General features: G+C 38.5%; 2 protein-coding genes across 2 annotated transcripts; one reads left to right on the top strand and one right to left on the bottom strand.

Moving 5' to 3' along the window:
• The first annotated feature begins 699 nt into the window (after positions 1–699).
• Positions 700–13,258, top strand: cars2 (cysteinyl-tRNA synthetase 2, mitochondrial). The gene is made up of 15 exons (XM_088332195.1): positions 700–1,054; positions 2,358–2,408; positions 2,483–2,600; positions 2,658–2,729; positions 3,947–4,052; positions 4,711–4,791; positions 6,850–6,979; positions 7,073–7,206; positions 7,321–7,388; positions 9,234–9,300; positions 11,082–11,220; positions 11,304–11,427; positions 12,264–12,362; positions 12,479–12,685; positions 12,748–13,258. The coding sequence occupies exons 1-15, from the start codon at positions 864–866 to the stop codon at positions 12,841–12,843; spliced, it is 1,683 nt and encodes a 560-aa protein (XP_088188321.1). The 5' UTR covers positions 700–863; the 3' UTR covers positions 12,844–13,258.
• ddrgk1 (DDRGK domain containing 1) lies at positions 12,859–20,932 on the bottom strand. The gene is made up of 8 exons (XM_088332196.1): positions 20,735–20,932; positions 19,800–19,952; positions 18,518–18,654; positions 15,813–15,914; positions 15,610–15,732; positions 15,491–15,529; positions 15,301–15,406; positions 12,859–13,195 (listed from the first exon to the last, which is right to left on the bottom strand). Exons 1-8 carry the CDS (start codon positions 20,820–20,822, stop codon positions 13,035–13,037), a joined length of 909 nt encoding a protein of 302 aa, XP_088188322.1. The 5' UTR covers positions 20,823–20,932; the 3' UTR covers positions 12,859–13,034.
• Between the last annotated feature and the right edge of the window lie 1,196 nt (positions 20,933–22,128).

Below are 22,128 nucleotides of genomic sequence, written 5' to 3'. Positions count from 1 at the left end.
AAATTGTCCCTAGGTGTGAATGAGCGAATGAGTTGTCTGTCCCTGTGTGCCCTGCATTTGGCTGGCAACCAGTTCAGGGTGTCCCCTGCCCACTGCCCGGAGATGGCTGGGATGGGCTCCAGCCCCCCCCGCGACCCTAATGAGGATAAGCGGTACGGCTAATGAGATGAGATAATATAATATAATATAATATAATATAATATAATATAATATAATATAATATAATATAATATAATATAATATACTTTTTAAGGGGACAAAAGTTTTTGTACCACTAGGAGGGACTAAATATTACACATTGTCCCTGTAAAGCCCCAGTGTGTAATATTTGACCACTGGATCGAACTGTATTTTCAAATTCCAACAAAAACCAGTGCCAAAAGCAAGATGCCAGACAAACATGGCGGCGATTTATAGGTGTGGATGCCACTATTTGAAAGAACTACAAATTTCTCAATCTATGATTTTTTTTTTAATAAGCATTGGTATGATAGTTCATGTATTTTTTTCTAGAATTCGAATCAATGTTTTTTTACATACTGAATGACATTTTGGTACAATTAGGAGGCCCTGAATATTACACACTGTCCCTTTAAGTAGCAAATGAATACAATGCCAACGCTCACTTTTTTCCACATTCAATATGGCGACTACTTTGACGTATCATTAGGCATTGAAATGGTATCTAGACAAATTTGAACGTACAAGCCTAACCGATTTGACAAGTCTCGTGTGTTATATGCGGTTATAGTGTAGTTTTATTCTATCATTGTTTTGGTTCGTGTCGAGTAAAAGCAAGAAAAACATTAAGCGTTATACTTTGTGAGCTACATGAAGACCTTGCTCATTTTGTAGGTCACAACATGTGGAGGAACGCTGTCAATTCTTTGCTACGACGAACCAAAGGACCTCCTGCGAAAATCCGAGGAACGTGCAGTAGGAGTGAGAAGGCGTGGATTTTACCCACCGGATTTGACACCGGATTAAAAACGTTCAACAGCCTCAGCAAAAAGAAAGAGCCCCTGATTTTAGCTCGGGAGGGAGTAGCCACTTGGTACTGAGCACATTTACACAAGTGACACGGGGTTCTCGATTTACGACGATACCCGACATACGCGGTTTTCCTCAAGAACACTACTGGTTTACTTGTTCGACGACCGCTTTTGAAAGAAATCTACCGCTTTTTCAAATTCAAACAACGACAAAATTCGTGACTCGAGTGTAGTATTTTAGACGACAGCTGCTTTATTTCGATACGGGACTTAAAGCCCTAGTGTGTAATATTTGACCGCTAGATGGCACTATTGTCTTATGCGAACCAAAACCAATGCCGCAACAAGCAAAAAGACGTCAGACAAACATGGCGGACTACCAGGTATATATTCTGCTATGTAAAAAAAATGCTCGACCTATGATTTTTTTTTTAAATAAAAAAAAACATTGTTAAGATAGTTTCGGTAGTTTTGCCCAGCAATCATTTTTTGTTGTTGTTTTTTTACTGAAAGTTTTTTTGCTACACGTTGTCCCTTTAAGTCTTTATGCGTGAATAAACCCCTCCAAAGATGGCATTTTCGTTTAAGGGACCGTCTGACTGTAATATTTAGTGCCTCATAATGGTACAAGAAACTTTAATTCAGTAAAGAAAACATTAATTGAACTATCATGCCAATGTTAATTTTTATTTTTTAAAAAAGGGTCGAGAAATGTGTATCTTTTATATCGTGGAATTCATACCTAAGGTTGCCGCCATGTTAATCTGGCAACCATGCTGCTATGCTGTGGTCTTTGGCACTGGTTTTCATTCACATTAGACAATACATTGCCATCTAGTGGTCAAATATTACACACAGTGGCTTTAAAAGAATGCATTTTTCCTCTTTTGTCCTATTTTTCTTTGTTCCTATTTTTTTCTTCAATTTTTTTCCCTTCATTTCCCTTTTCTCTTTTTTTCATTTTCCTGTGTTCTTTTTTTGCTTTCTTATCCCCTTTCTTTTACTCTTATTTCCTTGTTTTTTTGCTGTTTTATTTTCCTTTTTTCTTTATTTTTTCATTTATTGCTATTTATCTTTCTCTTTTCCCCCATTTTTTTCAACTACTTTTGTCTGCAAATAGCTTGGCAATAAAACGAGAAAAAAATGATGCCTTTTGGTCACTTTGAGTCTCCGTAGTTTGTATTCTTTCTTGTGCTTTGTAGCACTTGTTTTTGTTTGAGCTACACAATGCAGCGACATCTAACTGCAAATATTACACTTTGTCCCTTTAAAGTCAAGGTTATCATGTTAAACCGAGGACCCCATGTATTCTGAGTAGCATGCTAAGAAGACCCTCTCAATGCCGCTGTTATGTGTGTGAATCAGGTACAGCTGTGGGCCCACCGTGTATGACCACGCTCACTTGGGACATGCATGGTAATAATGATCGTTTACAATGACCGGAATCCATTTTGAGTCTCATACAAATGTGAGTTTGTTTTCTACTCCAGTTCATATGTCAGGTTTGACGTGCTCCAGAGGATCTTGTCGAGGTTGTTTGGCATCACGGTCATCCACGCCATGGTCATCACCGACATCGATGACAAAATTATTCAAAGAGGATGGCAGGTAAGGTATCACTGATATTATCAATGACAATTACGCTATTTGTCCTTTTTATCCTAGGAAAAAGTCCCACCCACCATTATAGCCAGAATGTACGAGGAGGAATTTAAGAAGGACATGATGTCATTGAAGGTGTGAAGAATTTGAAAATGAACACACATTTAAAAGGCAGAACTCTAGAGCAGTGTTTTTGAACCAGTGTGCCGAGCCAGAACCTTGTCAATGCTGCAGGAATTACCACTAGGAGGCGCCAAATAATGCACACTGTCTCTTTCACTCGTATAATGCCAGACGTTTCCTTTAAAGAGACAGTGTCTGACAATTTTTGCTATATTGACTCATCTTTGGAAGGCCTACACAAAATGCAGTTCTGTAGCTATATAGGCATAGGACATAAAGAAAGCTCGAACCCTTGACTTTCATTTGAAACAAAGTATGTTTCCAGCTTTTACCATTGTTTAGCAAACAACAGTTGAACATTGCTAAGTTTCTAGAAAATACTCGTTTCCAAGAAAACTTGTGAAAAAAAGTTTTTTTGTGAAGGGATGCCTTCGAAGCAATACTTTCAATTTGGTGCTTTTTTTGCATTTGTGATACTCCTAATATCTAAACAATGCTTTCCATAAACACAAGGGCTCTTTGCCTGGAAGAACACTAAATTTATGGATGAATGATGAATAAACTTTGAATGAATTTTTCAACGCGTGATGTTTCCGTTGATGTGATCACACGGTTTCAGTCACCATGTGGAACGTGTACAAAACATCATCCCTCTCTGACAAAGGAATTTTGGAATGAAGAAAGCTCAAAATGTTAAGAATTTGTACCCATCCATATATTTGCTAATCTGACCACACTCCTTCATGAGGCCTATATTCAGCCTACAGGGCCGCCCACTCACTTCAATCGCTAGAAACAGGAAGCAAGACTTGCAAGTGGGGGCTACCTCAATGTGTGGACGAATATCTGATCAAATCCACTCCTGCCATCTAACGGTGTTTAAAAATATAAATTCCACTATGTAAAAGAAATACAAATGTCTTAAAAACTAATATTGGTATGATAGTTTGTGTATATTCAAATCATTTTCTCTTTTACTGAATGAAAGTTTTTTTTGTACCACAAGGAGGCACTAAATGTTACACACTGTCCCTTTGGGCTTTCAAAAAAAGTAGAACTCGTCCCGGGAATTAATTTTAATCATTTTCGGAAAAAAAATAATTCCTCAGCTCAAAAAAGCTGAAGAAACACTGCTTTAGAGTATCACGCTGAAGTCCACATGAATATTGTTTGAAACAAAAATATGAGTGAAATGTTTTAAACGTATGGCTTTCCCCCCAAAAATCTAGGTGATTCCTCCCGCCGCGTACATTAGAGTCACAGAAAACGTTCCTCAAATTGTGGCCTTCATTCAAAAGATCATCGAGAATGGAAACGCGTATGCCACTAAAGAAGGTGAGCATTTTGGGTGTCCTATCATTTCCTGCCTGTACGAAAAGGGCCGGGAACCTATGGCTTGCGAGCCATACATGGCACTTTTCATGAGTACATATGGCTTGGAGATAAAAAACCGCCACCTGCAAAAGTTTTTTTTGCATTGTTCTGATTTTTGATTGAGCGAAGCATACTGTAACACATGGGAGGCCGACACTATCCACCCAGTCTCTCTGTCTCGCACGCGCCTACTACACTGAAGGGAAATATACCCGTGACCTTACATTTGCAGTATTTTGTGACATTTTTACAATAGAACTGCTTGCAACTTGTTTTGAAACCATTATTTACAGAGAAAAAAATGGCGGTCAGCAATCTAAAGTAAGGGAGACAAGTTTAAAGTGGCATATTTGTTAATATGGGAGACAGACTTTGACATTATTATTATTATTATTTCATTCATTTTATTAAACGTCACAAAGTGAAATAAGATGTGCTGAAAAATTAGCTTTTGTCTGAAGAGCGGGTTTGGCAGTTTTGTTTGATTTTTGTCTTAAAACATATGGTATGGCTCTCAAAAACAAAAAAAAACAATTATTTTGCTCGTACGGCTCTTTGGCTCAAAAATGTTCCTGACCCCTACTCGCAAAATCATCAACTTCCAAAATCTTAATTACAGGTGACGTGTATTTTGACATTGAGTCCATTGGCGATCGATACGGCAAATTTGGAGCAGCTGGTGATTCTACAGAAGGAGCTGGTGAGAACTTGCAATTTGTAACGTTTAAGTTGAGAATTCCATCATAAAGTCAGATGAAAAATGAAAATGAAAAATTTACTTTCAAATCAAAATACATTCTAAACAGAGGGGAAACAACTCATTGATATAATCGCCAAAGATTTTGTGCTTGGATCAATCGTTTAGATAGCTTTTTCAATTGAAAACATTCTCCAAACCTTCTGAATTATACCTTAACATTAATATTTTTTTCCAGATTTCTATTTTACTCTTTAACGGACCCTCTATTGTTTGGTGTATATTAGAAGAAAGTTTTTTAAATCATGATTTGGTCAATTTTGAACATTTTCATTAATGAATGAATGAAACTTTAATTCGAACATGAGAAAAACGAAACAGCGAGTCAAAAAACAAAAACAACGTTAGCGTAATATGTATATATATATATATATATATATATATATATATATATATATCTCATCTCATTAGCCGTACCGCTTATCCTCATTAGGGTCGCGGGGGGGCTGGAGCCCATCCCAGCCATCTCCGGGCAGTGGGCAGGGGACACCCTGAACTGGTTGCCAGCCAATCGCAGGGCACACAGGGACAGACAACTCATTCGCTCATTCACACCTAGGGACAATTTGGACCGGCCAATTCACCTGAAATTCATGTTTTTGGTACGTGGGAGGAAACCGGAGTGCCCAGAGGAAACCCACGCAAGCACGGGGAGAACATACAAACTCCGCACAGGAAGTCTGGAGCTGGATTTGACACGACAGGTTCCCATGACATGAACTGTGCCGCACAAGCGCTAACCACTGCTCCGCCGTGCTGCCCATATATATATATATATATATATATATATATATATATATATAAAATATGGGCAGCACGGCGCAGTGCTTAGCGCGTGGTTGGCACAGTTCTAAGGTCTTGGGAACCTCCTGTGTGGGTTCAAAACCAGCTACCGGACTTTCTGTGCGGAGTTAGTATGTTATCCCCGTGCTTGCGTGGGTTTCCTCCGGGCACTCCGGTTTCCTCCCACATTCCAAAGACATGCATTTCAGGTGAATTGGCCGGTCCAAATTGTCCCTAGGTGTGAATGAGCGAGCGAGTTGTCTGTCCCTGTGTGCTCTGCGATTGGCTGGCAACCAGTTCAGGGTGTCCCCTGCCCACTGCCCGATGATTGTTGGGATGGGCTCCAGCACCCCCGCGACCCTACTGAGGATAAGCGGTGCAGCTAATGAGATGAGATATATGTGTATATATATATATATATATATATATATGAAAAAATTGGAGTGAAAAATGACATGAGCAGCAACCGTTTGTTAAAATGAAAATGTAGAAATAAATTATGAATGTGAGATTTCCTCTATATAGGCAATAGATTTTAGTTTTGTTTAAAAATACTGAGATTTAAGTTCAAGCTTTTTCATTATAGGAGTATCGATCCATCACCAAAATAATAAACTCTTAATATGAATAGTGAAATATTGTTTGTTATAGCGCTTCTTCTGAATTTGATCCTTCCAACACTTTGATTAAAGGTCCATGTTTTGACCTGACAACCTTCTGGAAATTGGAAAATTGACATACTTTGCCGTCAATGCCACAAAATCCGTCAAACATTTGTTGCGTATCTGATAAGAAACTAATGTTTATTCGGGTATTTGTTTTTATTCTGATTGTTTACAATGAAGAATGTGGTTTTATTTTGACTATTAAACACGTGCAAAGAAGATTGCTTAGAATGCCACAGTTGGGTCGTTTTGACTGTTAAGTTGATTTGTTATTTTGACTATTATTGAGATCTTGTGTTCCTTTGCTTTAAGCCAAGTCACATTAATTTGTATGGTCTCAGAGGGCTGCAAAGGCTATAATCCCAAAATACCCTGATCATCATTGTCACTTTTTGACAACCATATTGCCATTTTGTGATAACCCCATTCTTTCGGGTTGATCTGCTTTTTGTCTCCCCAGAGATTTCATAAAAACATTTTGAGGCTTTTGCACGGTCCTCTCCTGTTCTCCTTCCCAGCTTAAAATCTATCACCTTAATATTCTGCTTCCCAGGTAGCTCCAGTAAAAAGCATGCGAAGGATTTTGCTCTGTGGAAGAGATCAAAACCTCAAGAACCCCACTGGGAGTCTCCTTGGGGGCCAGGAAGGCCAGGGTGGCATATCGAGTGTTCCACCATTGCAAGGTTTGCATCCACGACGACAGGGCAGTTACAGTTTGCACAGCAATTATTTTATTTTTTGTGGGATGTTGGATTTGCACTCCATGTCTGGGCCAGTTCGGTGTACGGGAGTCAACTGGACATCCACTCAGGCGGCGTCGATTTGGCCTTCCCTCATCACGAAAACGAGGTGGCGCAAAGCGAAGCGTATCATGGCTGTGACCAATGGGCCAATTACTTCCTTCACTCAGGTTCACTTCTTCACCCAATGGAAATAAACTAGAAATATCTGAATAAAGATTCATTCGAATTGCTAAATGTAGGCCATTTTTGACAATTCACAAAACTCTTTTCAAAATTTGTAGGACATTTACACCTCAAAGGCAGCACTGAAAAAATGTCAAAATCTCTGAAGAACTACATCTCCATTAAGGTAAGAACTTCATTTTTTGGAACAGATGAAGGGGTGGGCAAAATACGTCTTTTTAATCCGGCCCGCCAAACAAAAATGGTTAAAATATAGTGAAAGTATATATAATAATCAATAAAGCACTAAAAATAAAATAAATATTGGGGTTTTTCGCTGTGACATCTTTGTCCGCATTGTTTCTTTGTTGTGTGAACTGCGAAAATAATGCAACAGAAATACTACGAATATGCTACAGTAGAATATTACAAAAACTAAATATAACATTTTGTGATTAAAAACAGGGTCCTACTGCATTATTTTGCCTTCATTCTGAAAAGATAACAGTACACAAATACTACTACAGCAATACTATAATACAAGAATACTACTACAGAAATACTACAAAAATCCTACGACAACAAAAATACCACAGAAGTACTACAAAAACTAAAAATATAAAATGCATCTACAGGAATACCACAAAAGTACTACTGAAGCTACAAAGCAGAAATTAAACAAAAATACTCCTAAGGAAAAACTACAACAATGCTACAGAATATCACAAAAACAATATCAAATTTAGTGAAACGGGGAATCAATATATTATTTTGTTTTCATTGTGAGCGTTTCAAAACCAATTTGATGAAACAAATCTATTTAAAAATAAAGGGAACTATATCATGTACATGTAGATGTATGCATGGATTATTGATTCATATATGCAAAAATGGTAAAAATTAGATTGGTCTCCCGGCCCCGGCCCCTTGGCCTAAGGTCTAAAACCCAATGTGGCCCCTAACTATCGAAGGTCGCCCATCCCTGGTCTAATGCATCATATGGTAGATCTGGCTTTAAACATTTCCTTATTCAATATTAAAGGGACACAGTGGATTATTTGATCACTAAATGTTGCCGTATGGTGTAGTGAAAACGGAAGAATACCAAAATGCACTATTTTAACTTTTATTTGGCCAGCCTTTTTGAGATTTTTGGGTACCAAGATGGTGGACAATATTGTCAGCTCCCTTTAGGTGAAGCTCATAAATTGTATGCTAATTTCTCGACCTATGATTATTATTAGAAATGCACGATTATATGATAGTTCATGTATTTTGCTTAATATTCAAATGTTGCTTTGTTACTTACATTTTTACCCTCTGGAGGCGCTAAATAATTTAAGAAGTACCTTTCAAATATTTCTTCAATTCCGAAACCAATTTTGGTTTAAAAAAACAGAAGAATTGTTCATCAATATAGTTTTTCCCTTAATAATTTATCAGAAAATTTCTGATTGAACTGATTAAATTTACATTTGTTCAATTACATTTGTGAAAGTAACAAGGCTGTATCGATTGATTCATCAAATTGTGAATGTATTTATTGGCTTCATGTTTTATTTAGAATATATCTTTTGGGGATTTTGCTATGCTAAAAAAAATCTAAAATTGTAATATTGTAATAAGAAAATTCACAATATTAGATATTGAATTCCGCAGGTTCGAGAGCGTTCCCCATTCGGGCCCTGGTGGTGTGGAATGCTCTTCCCCCTGAGATTCGATCTGCAGCCTCAGTGGAAATCTTTAAATCTAAGCTTAAAACACACTTCTATTCCATAGCATATGAATAACCTATATTTTATGTTGACAATATCAGGGGATGGTGTCATAATAGTCTGTAATAATAGTTTGTTATAGTCTTTAATCTGTGCAGCCCTTCGAGACTACAAGTCAAATACAAATACACATGACTTGACTTGATTAAAAGTACTCACAAGAAATATCCATGAATTATTAATAACAAATTAAGATTCATACCCAGGCTTATAAATGTGTTTATTTGTTGTTGTTTTTTTTGTTTACATATCTTTAGGACTTCCTGCTGTCGAACTCCGCAGACGAGTTTCGGATGTTCTGCCTCTTGGCAAAATACAGATCAGGTAGTGAGAGATTACTTTTATATAATGCCCGCTGTATGTTGCCAAAGCTAAGCACCATTCGCAAAATAAACCATGCAATTTTGCTGTATTTGCTGACCTCTATTTATCAACCAGAAAACATTTGAGGAAACAAAACATTTGACATAATACGTGGACGCCCTGTATAAGAAATTACCGTTACACTCACCTGGAGTTCTTGGCCTGTGCTCTTTTTTACCCCCATCAAAAACTATATTTTTCAATGGGCTCAAGGCCAACATTTAAAAAGCTGGCAACAGTGTTAAATCCATTTAGATGTTCAATTTAATGCAATAAAGCTCTCCCTTAGTAGCCATATTGCATCGAGTTTTCAATGCAAATGATCAAATTGAGTGCTTAAAAAAGGGAGATATTACTTTGCAATTACTTTTAATTAAAGGTGGTGCCCGTAAATTCAAAATATTCTACTTGCTAATGCCATCTTCTGGCAAAAATCATCATTTCAGCTTCTGTCAACACATACTCAATAGAGAAAATATTTAGATTTAAACACTTCAATCTATGCAAACCACCTTTAGTTTTTATTTGCAAATGATTATATTTATTTGAATATTTTGAATGTTCCCAAAAAAATTGGATGAAATGGTGCCTCTATGGGCAAGTAATGATGGAACATAACTTGTGCAGTTAAATGCAAACGGGCAAAAACAGGGTTCCCGCTGATCCTGAAAAGTCTTAAAAGGCATTAAATTCATTTTTTGAAAATAAGGCCTCAATTGGCATTAAAATGTCTTAAAACTAATTTTAAAGTCTTGAAAATGTGAACACATTAGTGGTTAGCACCTTCGCCTATCACGCGAAAGGTCCCCCGGTTCAAGACGGGCTGGAAACTTATGATGGCCTGGAGAGGGATGGGCGCCACCAGGCTGTGCTTTGCCCAAGGCACACCCCAGGAAATGGTGCCCATGCAACCCTGGTGATTAAGGGATCCATCCAACAATATTTTTTTGGAACTAAAAAGATTTAGTAACATTTATCAATTGTCTTTTTTTAAGAATTCAACAATTTACTTTGGTGGCAACATGGCGTGATCAGAATAATGGAACTATCAAAACGGTGATGTGGTTTCAGTTGGGCCTTTTGGAGCAGACACATGTCTTGGGATTACCCACAATACACATAGCAACTTTGGACAGAGATGTTTACTTTGGCCCATGGGAAAGTGTACATTTAATGAGAAGTGACTGTCCGACAAACCTTTTTCGCCATGGCTAAATGCTGTTTGTCGACTTGGTCAAGTCAAGTTGTTTTTATTTGTATAGCCCTTAATCACAAATAGTCTCAAAGGCCTGCACAGGTTATTGCACAGACTATTATTTCAGACAATTATTACACCATCCCCTTATCCGAAACCAACATGAGACTTGGTCTTAAAATTGTTTTTAAAGGGCATTTAAAAAAAGTCTTGAATTTAATTCATCCAGAAAAATATATTGGCTTTTATCTTTTTTCCCCTCATGTAGTCTCAAGGTATTAAATTTAAGACTCTCCAAATACATTATTCAGCCATTTCTGTTTCCTCTGGCCCCTATGCAAATGATTTTAACCCAAATCAGAGGGCAACTCCAAAAGTTTGCCCACCTCTGTTCTATTCCCACCATCCCAGTCTAATTAAAGTCCTGACTGAAAAGCTATTCTATCTTTCAATAACGTGAACCTAATTCTAGTTCCCCTTGACACCAATTACAGTTCTGCTCTTGCGATGCAGCCGTGACTAAGCAAAGTGGGTGATTTCTGTGCAGCTATCGACTACAGCGACAGCAGCATGTCCGAAGCTCGTTCCCTCCTAGCAAGCATCTCAACCTTTTACAATGACGCGGAGAACTACATCAAGGGACAACTGCAGTGTTTGCCCGTGCAAGACGCGTTGCTGTGGGAAAGGTTAGAGCTCAGGATGCGTGACCTTCATCTTAGTCCCAGATAGTCACCGTATCATTTTCGTCTCCCGGTTGAAAATCATCAAGGTTGGCTAGGACAAAAGCGAGCGTGATGGCGGCACTGGCTGATGACTTTGACACCCCGAAAGCAGTGAACGCCATCATGGATTTGGTTTATCAGGGAAATTGCCAGCTGCAGCCTGTTTCTATGGTAACCAGCACAGGCTCTCTTTTTCTGTACAGCAGCGACGCGACAGTCAGGCTCATCATGGAAATTTAAAAAAATATATCTATTAAGTTCTAAAATGCATATAATTATGCAATAATGATGCACCTGAACACATCATCAGTAAGGTTTTCCTGGGTTCATTGGGTGTTTCGGGTATCACGACATTATACAACCTCGCCCAGGTGACCCGGCCCACGGGCGAACAACCCTGTGATTTGTGTTCAGGGGGTATTTACCTGTCCCCATGGTTCTCCTCTCCTGGATCTAGAGCCATCTGAAAGCTTTTTCAGTTGCCGTCCTTGATGGCTCTTCTCCTAGCTGCTCTCGCACATAAAGCTTTGTGGAGTGAGTGTCTGACAAATCTGTTGTCAACTAAACTAAATGGTTATATTCAGTGTTTATAATTTACCTTCACTATTGTTTTATTTTTTCACATTTGAATATTCACATCATATTATTCATACAATAAGTAAATAACTTACTGAGCAAATGCAAAGTGAGGCACAAAATTCTGTCCTCATGGTCCGGCAATTAAATTGTTAGTAGAGGTAACACCGTCATTTTTTTCCCCTTTTTTATGACCAAGTTTTTTTTTATTGTTGCTTTTATTCAAAACGAGCTTCACGTTCATTTGGAAGATAAGACAATAAAACGTGATGAATAGGATGTAGGTCAATTTATTTGTAAGTCTGACTGTGCCTCACCAGACAAACATCACCGCATGTCACCGCTGTACAGAATAGTCGTTGCACTTTAAAATATACAGAAATAATGTCACGACTTTACTAGAGCTGTAAAATCGGCTGTTGTTGAACCAGACTGCAGGAGCCACCAGAAGTCCGGCAGTGTTTGGCGTGATTGCGGCCTACATAAGAGACATCTTGGACGTTTTTGGGATTGACCCATTTTCTAACAAGGTTAGGATTCCAGTGGAAAATTCTTATCCGTTTCTGTAAGCAAGTCATGCACAGCTTTCACAAGATCTAGTATTCCCTGGACCAGAAAAGTTTGAAACTCGTTTTTCTATATGCAGGAGTTGGAGGCAACGAACCAGTCAGGAAGCCTCCAGGTAGTCGTGGAGCAGCTGGCTCAATTCCGAAGCCAAGTCCGAGCGTTCGCTCTTACCCGTCAGTCTGCGGCCGGCGAGTCCCAAGAAGCACTTCACCCGGACCGAATGCCACTCCTCAAAGCGAGTGACGATCTTAGGAAAAACCTGGCGCCTCTCGGTGTGCTCATCAAAGTAAGAACGAATAACTTCTCTTTTTGTAATGCCAGTCTAACATTCTGATCTTATGATTTCAGGATAGAGGAGCCACCACCACATGGGAGCTGACCAAAAGACCAACAGATAGTGGGGAAAGAATCCAACCCACCATACAGAAAACGAACAATAAATGACCTTAAGTCCGTGAATAAATAAAAATATTTTTTAATAGATTTGAACATCAGTAATTCCAATGACGACTCTTCGAATCTATTGCGCGAGGGGAAAACATTCAGCTGTTGGACAGTTCCTGGTGGTGGTCTGACATCATGTAGATGTGAGATCACCGGCGACGATTACTCAGCACCATGCGTCGTCACGTCCTTCAAGCACTTCTGCTCTTTTCAGGTTTCAAATTAATCAGACAATTACTAGCCTGGGCCAACTCTGTGATAGAAATCCGGCCTCTTTGTTTGATGAACTGAGCCACTGCATCCATTTCGGCTTCAGTGATGAAGATAAACTTTCCCCTGTCATCAATGACACCTGTGGAAAACAAAGTTTGTTGTTAAATAAAGGTAAGGAGAATAAAATGCTTGTGAAATAGATGCATTTGGCTTGTTACTTAAAGTGCGCAATTTGAAATGTCCTTAAAATTCAATATTTTCTATATTAAGCATGTGTTAAGAATGTCCAACTGAGTTTTTAGAGCCTTTACATATATTTTTTCACTAGGCCAATCTGCGTTTATCTTACTTTAATCATCGGTGTTCAGGCCACAAAGCACATTGGGGTGGAGGGGACAGTGATATCAAGCGCATGGTCGAATTGTTTTTTATTTGCAGGATGAAAATGGTGAAAGCAAGAAAAGCATCGTTTAAAATACAATCCAAATGCCAACCCAAACCACAAAAAAGATGAAAATGGAAGCGTTTATCCGAGCGCATATAAGAATTTCACATACTGCACGTGCAACAAAAGGAGCCGCTATCATGATTTCAACCAGGAGATGGCGTCAGCAAGTAAAAAATTTTTTTAAGTTGCACACACCAGCTTTAAATATAGAATTATTCTTCTACATTGATTTCAAATGTATGCTGTCTAAAGTTGAAGCTTTGAAGATTTCACTCAAGGTTAAGCATTAAAGTTACCATATTGGTTAAATCCAATCAGTCACATAGACCATTTCGATAAAATGTTTGTAAATATTATAATAAAACCTACTTTGTTAAACTGTAACATGTTTGTAGTTTTATGATATATGTATGTAGTTTTTGGCCAATAGTATAAGTATTTTCCTCATAATTGCAAGATGCAAAAGCAACATAAGGTAATGGTGCAATTAATTAACATTAACAAAAAGGCCCTATAAGTAGGGTTTGCGAGACCTTTCGGTCTCCCGCCCCCCTCAAACTGGATTCTTTTCCAAATTTTTCAACCTCTTTAAAAAGCCGTTTATCGTATTTTATGACTAAAAGGCCTATATGAGGTATTCAATTTTCTTCAATTATGTGGCACACCCTTCGTTTTCTATGCCTTTTATTCGTTGTGGCCGTGAATTAGAGGACGCGATGAAATCTTAAAGGGGAAGTGCGAGCGTTGATAGCTTATGAAACGATTTGCTGTTGTGTGACAAGAAAGCTGGTCACCTTACTCTGATTTTAGCTTACCTTCACTTGCTCCCAGTCAGTTTAAGATGAGACTTTTAGGCATTTGGACCTATGCCATCATTTAGAAGCTACTGCACCAGTCAAGATTTTGGAACAGGAACCTGTCAACTGGACGTTCCGTTATCTATACTTCATGTTGATGATGTCTGTGTATTGTCTGTTGATGCCCTAGCAACTTCCATTGGGGCCTGGTCATCCAGGAATGGGGATAACCTTCTCAAAGTTTCTATACTTTCCTCTTGCTGAGGTTCTTTAGTTTATCCTTGCCCTCAAGCAGGCTTTAGATCAGGGCATGGCGCAGTGGTAGTCTGTATTCTGTACAGACCTTTGAGATGTCTTGTAGTTACAGTAAGTGCAAAACAAATACACATGACTTGATGTGCTGCGCTGCTGAATGCTGTAAAATTGATTAAGAATTAGTTTCATAGATTGTTTATTCTACCCTATACAGTAGTTTCCGCACTCCTTAGCGCAGTTGAAAAAGCACCGTCACAATTCCAACAAGTTATCTTGCATGCACCGGCATGCTGTTTTCTTTTAGCGTGATTTGCTTGTCACGTGCATATCCGCGGAAAACTTTGAATGACGCCGTGGGATTGCAAAAATATGCTATGTAAATGATGTTGCCATCTTGAATGTGATCAAAACAACTCGACACATCTCTTAAAATGGCGTCTATCAATGGTGCTGAGAGTAATGGATGAGAGATGAAGATCAGTTTACTTCGAGTGGAAGGCAGATGGACGTAATAGAGGACACCGTGCTCGTAGAGGACACCATGAAAACGTTCAAAGGTGCAGTGTTGGCGTGGGGATTGTATACAATGTCTGCGCCATATTATTGAGTGTGCTAAAGAAAACCAGGGCAAACATTACTGAGATTGTATCTTTTAGTACAGCGTGCCTCGTGGTGCTGAAAATACAGTGGTTGTAATCCTTGATGTATGTTTTAGGAACATTAGTTTGAGGGCTTGCCACTAACCTGTGAGTGAGCCTTCCGCTAAGAGGTCTTGCAGTCTGCTAATAGCATCTTTTGTTCTCATACCAAAATGAGAGGCTAAGTCTTCCAACTGCACAACTTTTGTTTTCTGTTGAACATGGAATGTAGATTTTAATAAAAACACTTGACTGATTTTCTTCAAGGAAAAAAACCTGCCAGCATGGGACATCACCTGAATGTATTCAATGAATTCTTGTAACAAATTCTGTGACTGAAAGGCAAAACCAAAATATGTCTTCATTATTCCAATTGCCATCGCAGCAGTTGAGGTCATATTGGAGGTGAACAGACCTGGTCCTCGGTGAGTTGCTCCTCCTCTCCCTGGTCTTCAACAACAAAGGAAGCTTTGAGCCTGAGGTATTCCTCCTCTTCTCGTTTCTCCTGCTCTTCTTTGGCGCGACGCTCGTCCTCCTCCTGAAGGAAAAACAATCAGCGGTACAATGTCATCTCAAGTTCCCAAGTGAAGAAAGGGGAATTTTGAAAAAAAGGGAGACCTGTTTCTTTTCTAGCAACCGTTCTTTCTCTTCCTCTTGTCGTCTCTCGTCATCTCTGAGCTCCTGCATTCTCTTTCTTTCTTCACGCTCCTCGAGCTCTGCCTAAAAAGGAGGTATTCATTCATTTCAGCAAAGAAGAAAAATGCAGAGAAGATACCGTCAATTCCTAACACTTGATAAGCAGTATGCTCAAATTTAAGAAACTCCATATTTAAACGAGCTGCACCAAATTTCAAGCCACGGGCCTAAACAGCTATGAAAATGAACTAACTCACAATCATTTTTTTACTTTTTAAGCCTGGCGCCAACTGCCTAACGAATTTGGTATTGACGCTTTTGGTTGCAGAACACCAGCAGCGACGTGCCCCCTCATTCTTAACGCCATTTTCAGCTGCGTTGTTTAATTCTGCTTCATCTCGTTAATGCAATGTGTTTTCAGATCATGTGAGCATTCAAGATGGCGAATTCAAAGACGAGATCATACTTACAACTGCGCGTAAAGAGAACACAAATGAGGGCTGCGCCGGGTGAAATGTGAGCCCTGTATTTCTAGATGACAGCGCCGTGGCAACCGCTCTGTGGAGAATAGTGCCAGATTGCAACACAGATCTGTCTTTTTTGTTGTTGTCATTAGAAGTTGCCACCGTAATGGATCAAATTACAATTGCTTTTCAGCGTACTTTGTGAAGTAATGTTAACTTCAGCGACCTGACATTGATGCTGGTGATAAGCAAAGAGAAGTGTAGCATTTTGGATGGATAACTTCTACTGCAAAAATCAAATCGGATATATAAAATGAGGGTTGGATTTGTGGGTAAAAAAGTCAAAATATTGTGAATACGTGGTAAATATTGAATTACTGTACTGTCAAACCTCCTGCTTTGCTCTTGTTAAGCATTATACAAATAAACTTGGCAAAAACATGGACTTATTTCTCTCAAAGGGTGTCAAATGTTTCCAGACATCCTGCAGTGTTTTATATTTAAAGCACATACATTGTGTTTTTCTCGGTGCCGCCATCACTTGAGGAATTTTAAAGCGATTTATAAGAATGGAGGTTTCAATTAATTATACAGTTTAATTGGACCTCAGAGAACTACTCATTAATTTTATTGGTCTACTGTTACTGGGAAAATGTTTTTCCCACCATGGAAAAAAAATGAGCCACACCATACTTAATGTTGCATCAACAAATCAATAAAATCTATCGATTACAGTCGATGATTAAAAGTGTTGGCCACGAGTGAATTCATCGATTCGTTGTTACGGGCGATTTCTGCGCAGAGCCAATGACGTCAGCCGCAGCGCAAGACGGCGAGCACGACAGAGAGAGGTTGAGTGCGAACTAAGGCGTTACTTTCAGAGGATATGGTCAATTCAACTTGTGAAACATGACGGAGAGAACAGTTTGACCGAAGTCCGGAAAAGTGTGGGAGCACTCCACACTTCACAAAACAAATAAGTGGGTCACTTGCAAGCTTTGAAAAAGTGATTTGGTATGGGAGCACCACGATGGTGTTTTTAAGAGTGTAAACATAACATACGTCTCTGGTAGCTAGCTGATGTTAGCGTTTGCTTTTTAGCTGATTAACAACTGTGCGCGCGTGTGTGTATGTAAAATACTTTTATCAAAAAATCAGATTCATCAAATAATCAGACAAAAAACAGATTAATCGATTATCTAAATCACAGGTGTCAAAGAGGCGGCCCGCGGGCCGTATCAGGCCCGCTAAGGGATTGAATCCGGCCCGCGAGACAACACTCAGAGAAGCGCAAGGGAAAGACGAACTGCAGGTTGAAATATGTCAACTTGATGTTGCCAAAGCCAGGTGCCTCTCACAAAGATTCTGTACTTGTATTTCTTTCTCTCACTCTCTCTTTCTTTTCCACCCTGTTTCGCCCACTCTGTCTCTGTCTCTTTCACTCTCTATGTCTCTGTTTTTCTCTTCCTTTATTGCTCTGTCTCTTTCTCTCTCTGTGTCTTTTTAACTTCTTTTGCTCTAACTTCCTTTTTCTCTTTCTCTCTTCATACCCTTCACGCTTTTTCTCTTTTCTCTCCTTCTTTCTTTCTATTTCTCTTTAGATTTCTTTCTTCCTCTCCCTTTCTTTTTCCCCTCTCTTACTACTTTTATCTCTTGTTTCTCACGCTCCCTCCCTCTTTCTCTTTTACTTTCTTTGTCCTGCCCTCTCTCCTTTCCCCTCTCTCTTTCTCTTATTTCTTTATCTTTCTTTTTCTTTCTCTTTAATCTACAAGTCCGGCCCCCGACAGATCGTTTGTTCTATCGTGTGGCCTAACTTCCTTTTTTCCTTTTCTCTTTCTCTCTTCCTACCCTTTGCGCTTTCTTTTCTCTTCTTCTGTCTTTCTATTTCTCTTTGGATTTCTTTCTTCCTCTCCCTTTCTTTTCCCCCTCTCTCACGACTTTTTATCTTTTGTTTCTCACGCTCTCTCCCTCCCTCCCTCCCTCTCTTTCTTTGTCCTGCCCTCTCTCCTTTTCCCTGCCTCTTTCTCTTATTTCTTTATCTCTTTCTATCTCTCTTTAATCTAATAGTCCGGCCCCCGACAGAATGTTTGTTCTACCGTGTGGCCCCCGAGTTCAAATGAGTTTGACACCCCTGATCTAAGTAATCGTTAGTTGAAGCCCTAAATAATAATAATAATTAAAAAAAGATGAGCATGAGGGTGTTAACTGCATTCCCAGACTCACCTCTCGTTGGGCTTTTTTGGCTTGTTTCTCTTCCAGCTTCCTTTGCTTTTTGGCTCCAATTTTTGCAGTTGGCTGGAAGCTCTGCTCTTCTCCCAGGTCATCTTCGTCTTCCGGATGCTGCCGCTCTTGCTCTTCTTCTGAAATAACCAACGTTTTAAGATAGTTTGTCTGTGTTCTCATGTTTATTTAGGGGATCACATATTCAAACCAACTTTCTTGTAGATGAGTGAGGAAGATACTTCACCAAAATATATATTACCGTTTATTATATAACGCCTGGATTTTTAGAAAAACATGTTTTGAGATGATTGACATCTTTCTGTATTTTTCCGGATTTGTCAGTGAATAAAGGAATCATTTTTCGTCAAAGTTTAGTACTCAAAATCAATTAAGTGAGCAGAAATGTTTTTTTAGAAGTCGGAGAGCGCCTTTCAATTTTATGGCTGATCTTTTAAAAAGTCAATCCGATATTTTTCTAAAAAAAAGAGCGGCATAAACTTTTACCTAACAAAAAGGTGCAGCCCTAATTAAAACCGGATAGCATTCTGGCATTTAATGTGCGTGTTGTATGCTAGTATCATGGCAGCACAACGAAAAAACAGTCAGCAACACAGCCCAGAAAATCATTGGCTACTCTCTAACCAGTCTGGAGGACATTGGTGTCTTGCTATAGCACAGCAGAGCCAGCAAAAATGTAATGGACTCCTCTCACCAGGGCCACCCTCTCTTTGACCTGCTGAACTTTGGAAGGCGCTACAGTTCCTGTAAAACAAAGACCTAAAAGGCACGGAGATTTTTTTCCCTAGTGCCACCATCACCCTAAACAAGCACACACGACTGTGAAGAATATACATTTTGCCTATTTTTCGATAAACAAATGTACTCATAACTCATTTCTTTAAATTTCGGATTATGTTGCTGCTAAAGGTTATTGCACTATTTTTCATTGCATTATTGTTTGGATGCACATATATTTAGGGCTAGTCTCCAAGCACGACCTGGTACATATTTTTGCCTATTGTCCCTGACATCCTTTTAATCTTGTTTTATCTTTTAAGTCTTTATTGTGTGTTCGTCATAGAGTTTGTTATCAAGGACAAGTCAAGTCATGTTTTTTTGTATAGCCCTTGATCACAAGAAGTATCAAAGCGCTGCTCAGACCACAGATTATTGCAAACTACAGACTATTATCACACCTTCCCCTGATCTAAAACCTACATGACGGCAAAGAAAAACTCAAAAACCTCAACAAGGACAATTGTAATTTTACAAGTCAGTTTACCAATTTCTACTGCTTCTCTCTGGGCCCTTCTGTTGGCCATGGCCCCTGCAAGAGTTCTCCTTCGACGCGGCATTCCAGCTCCTCGCTCCTCATTAAGAGCCCGGGGACGGAGAACAGCTCCTCGGACAACAGCTTGCCCATGCTGTCGGTCAGCTGTAAAAAAGAATGACAAATATTTGAAGGGAGAATCAGATTTACCTGTCACATTAATAAAGATACATTTCAAACGTTGGACATTAGCTGATCACATCGAACTACTGATGTTGACCAGGATTTCCTTAATGGCATTATTATCTGATACATTTGCAAAAGACCAAATATCAGTTTATGAAATGTATATTCTTGTACGAGCCAAACTCACACCCGTCAACTTATATGTTTTCCCCATTTAAAAGTTTTTAATCATTTCAAAGTGTATATGTCATATAACAACTTGTGTGCTGGAATAGATATTTTTTAACAATCTGATACATTTAATAAGTAACACTGAATTTATTGCAAGTGGGGAAAGAACAAAGAAATATAGTGAAATAATTGTGTTATTATTTGGTAAATAGAATAAATTGTTCCCACAAATTATCTTCGGGGTTTTTTTCTAGTCTGTCTTGCTGTAAGTAAATGGGTTCCACGTTGTGTTTGTAAGGTTTATTCTCGCTTACTAAGAATTGTAATCATTTATTAAGGGGAGCATTTGGCTGAGGTTGACAGAATATGCAAAATTACACCACGGGTTTCTAGTAGTAGTAGTAGGTTCAACAAACAATACAAACAATATTCGTTAATGTTTCAATATGACCACTATAACATAAGAGCATATCAGCTAAAATACACGTAGACATGTCCCAGCCTCCCCTCTGTTTGCCATTGTAAACGAAGTTAGCTGCAGAAAACATCAAACAGGCTAAACGTTAGCTCGTCGGACTAAATCGATTTACCTTCCTGCGTTGTTTTCCGAAATTTCACAGCAAAAAAGAGGAGCAGAGACAAGATAGCAGCAGCTATCAGGTACAAAACAAGATACATGATCAGTTTAAGCCCATTCAACCTGGAAAACAAAGCATGAATTAAAGTTGGCGTGAGTGCGGGCACTTGATTACTGATACGTCAACAACCGAGAGATCTTCTTCTCTGTCGTTTTCACCTGCTAATATTATAGAGTAAAGCTCACCACTACCTCTTACGGGTTTGGAGTATGATTGCATGAACAATTCTGCGTCGAGTAGAACAGAATACCATGTCTTTATTATCATTGATAACAACGTAGTAACATACCTGTCAACCTCCACGGCTCCATGCCTATACAAAATGGTGTATTTTTCCTTACAAAATACAAAATAATCTTACACCATATTTTTTTTCAAACGTGTTTTAACATGTTATATTGTACATGTGTTTCGTTATATCATATATATTGTTAATTAACATTTTGTTGGGAGATACTGAGTTGCTCGACATGAATGAGGTTTATCATGAAAAAGTTCAAAAATTAAGTAGCTTGGACGTTCTCTGTAGACGGAAAAAAATACATGCAAATATAATTAAGTAGAATTTTCTTATTCAAATTATGAATTAGTTTTCTGCATTAAATTATTGTTGGTAATATACTGATTCAAGGGATAACCACAAACCTGTCTTTTTTCATTTTCTCCTTTTATACTTCCTTTTTTTATTAACTTCCTTATACAACATAATAATCCATAATATAAAATAAGATTTTCTTGTACGTCGTACACGTCTTAAAATGCATAATAAACGTACTTCGTATGGCAAAAACGTACAGGTTGACATGTATGTAGTAAACATTGTTTCATATCTTTCAACCTAAGCCAACTCCTTCTCTTATTAATGATTGCAATCAACCTGAAAAATACAACGCGGCACCTATTTACTCAGATAGCGACACACTACGTAGAATAAAAACAAAGATAATTTCTGTAAACATGCTTATTCTATTTTCCAAATAAGCAACACAATCTTTTTTTTCCAGCATCTCTCAGTTCTTTTCCCACCAGGTTTACTTATCATACGTCGCGGTGTATTTAAAAAAAATGCCGGCCAAAATTGTTATTAGGCATACACAATTTGAAATGGTCTAAAAACGTATAACATATATGTTGACATATATTTTTTTCTGTCATTGATATTGTATGCAACAAGGTTACACATGGCTCTCCAGACCTAACATGTAATAAAGACTGTAAAAGACTATAAGGAGAAATGGGCAAAAATAGTAACAAAATAGTGCTTTGATACTGGTCTGAGTTATTACATTAGTGCAATGAAACGTTGCGCAATAACGTTTGCAGCAACGAAAAACAATTAGCAACAA

The sequence above is a fragment of the Urocampus carinirostris genome, chromosome 3 (genome assembly GCF_059441175.1).
Source record: "Urocampus carinirostris isolate Australia breed hairy pipefish chromosome 3, RoL_Ucar_1.0, whole genome shotgun sequence".
Lineage (NCBI taxonomy): Eukaryota > Metazoa > Chordata > Actinopteri > Syngnathiformes > Syngnathidae > Urocampus > Urocampus carinirostris.
This window is presented reverse-complemented; position numbering and strand designations above follow the sequence as displayed.

What these genes read in the sequence shown, in the direction of transcription:
- cars2 (XM_088332195.1), top strand. Translation starts at nt 864, where the DNA reads ATGTGGAGGAACGCTGTCAATTCTTTGCTACGACGAACCAAAGGACCT. An exon ending in AGGACATGATGTCATTGAAG is followed by an intron (nt 2,730 to 3,946) that starts GTGTGAAGAATT and finishes CCAAAAATCTAG; the next exon opens with GTGATTCCTCCCGCCGCGTA. An exon ending in AGCTGCAGCCTGTTTCTATG is followed by an intron (nt 11,428 to 12,263) that starts GTAACCAGCACA and finishes TTGTTGAACCAG; the next exon opens with ACTGCAGGAGCCACCAGAAG.
- ddrgk1 (XM_088332196.1), bottom strand. Translation starts at nt 20,822, where the DNA reads ATGTATCTTGTTTTGTACCTGATAGCTGCTGCTATCTTGTCTCTGCTC. An exon ending in CCAAAAAAGCCCAACGAGAG is followed by an intron (nt 15,915 to 18,517) that starts GTGAGTCTGGGA and finishes CCTCCTTTTTAG; the next exon opens with GCAGAGCTCGAGGAGCGTGA. An exon ending in GGTTGCTAGAAAAGAAACAG is followed by an intron (nt 15,733 to 15,812) that starts GTCTCCCTTTTT and finishes TTTTTCCTTCAG; the next exon opens with GAGGAGGACGAGCGTCGCGC.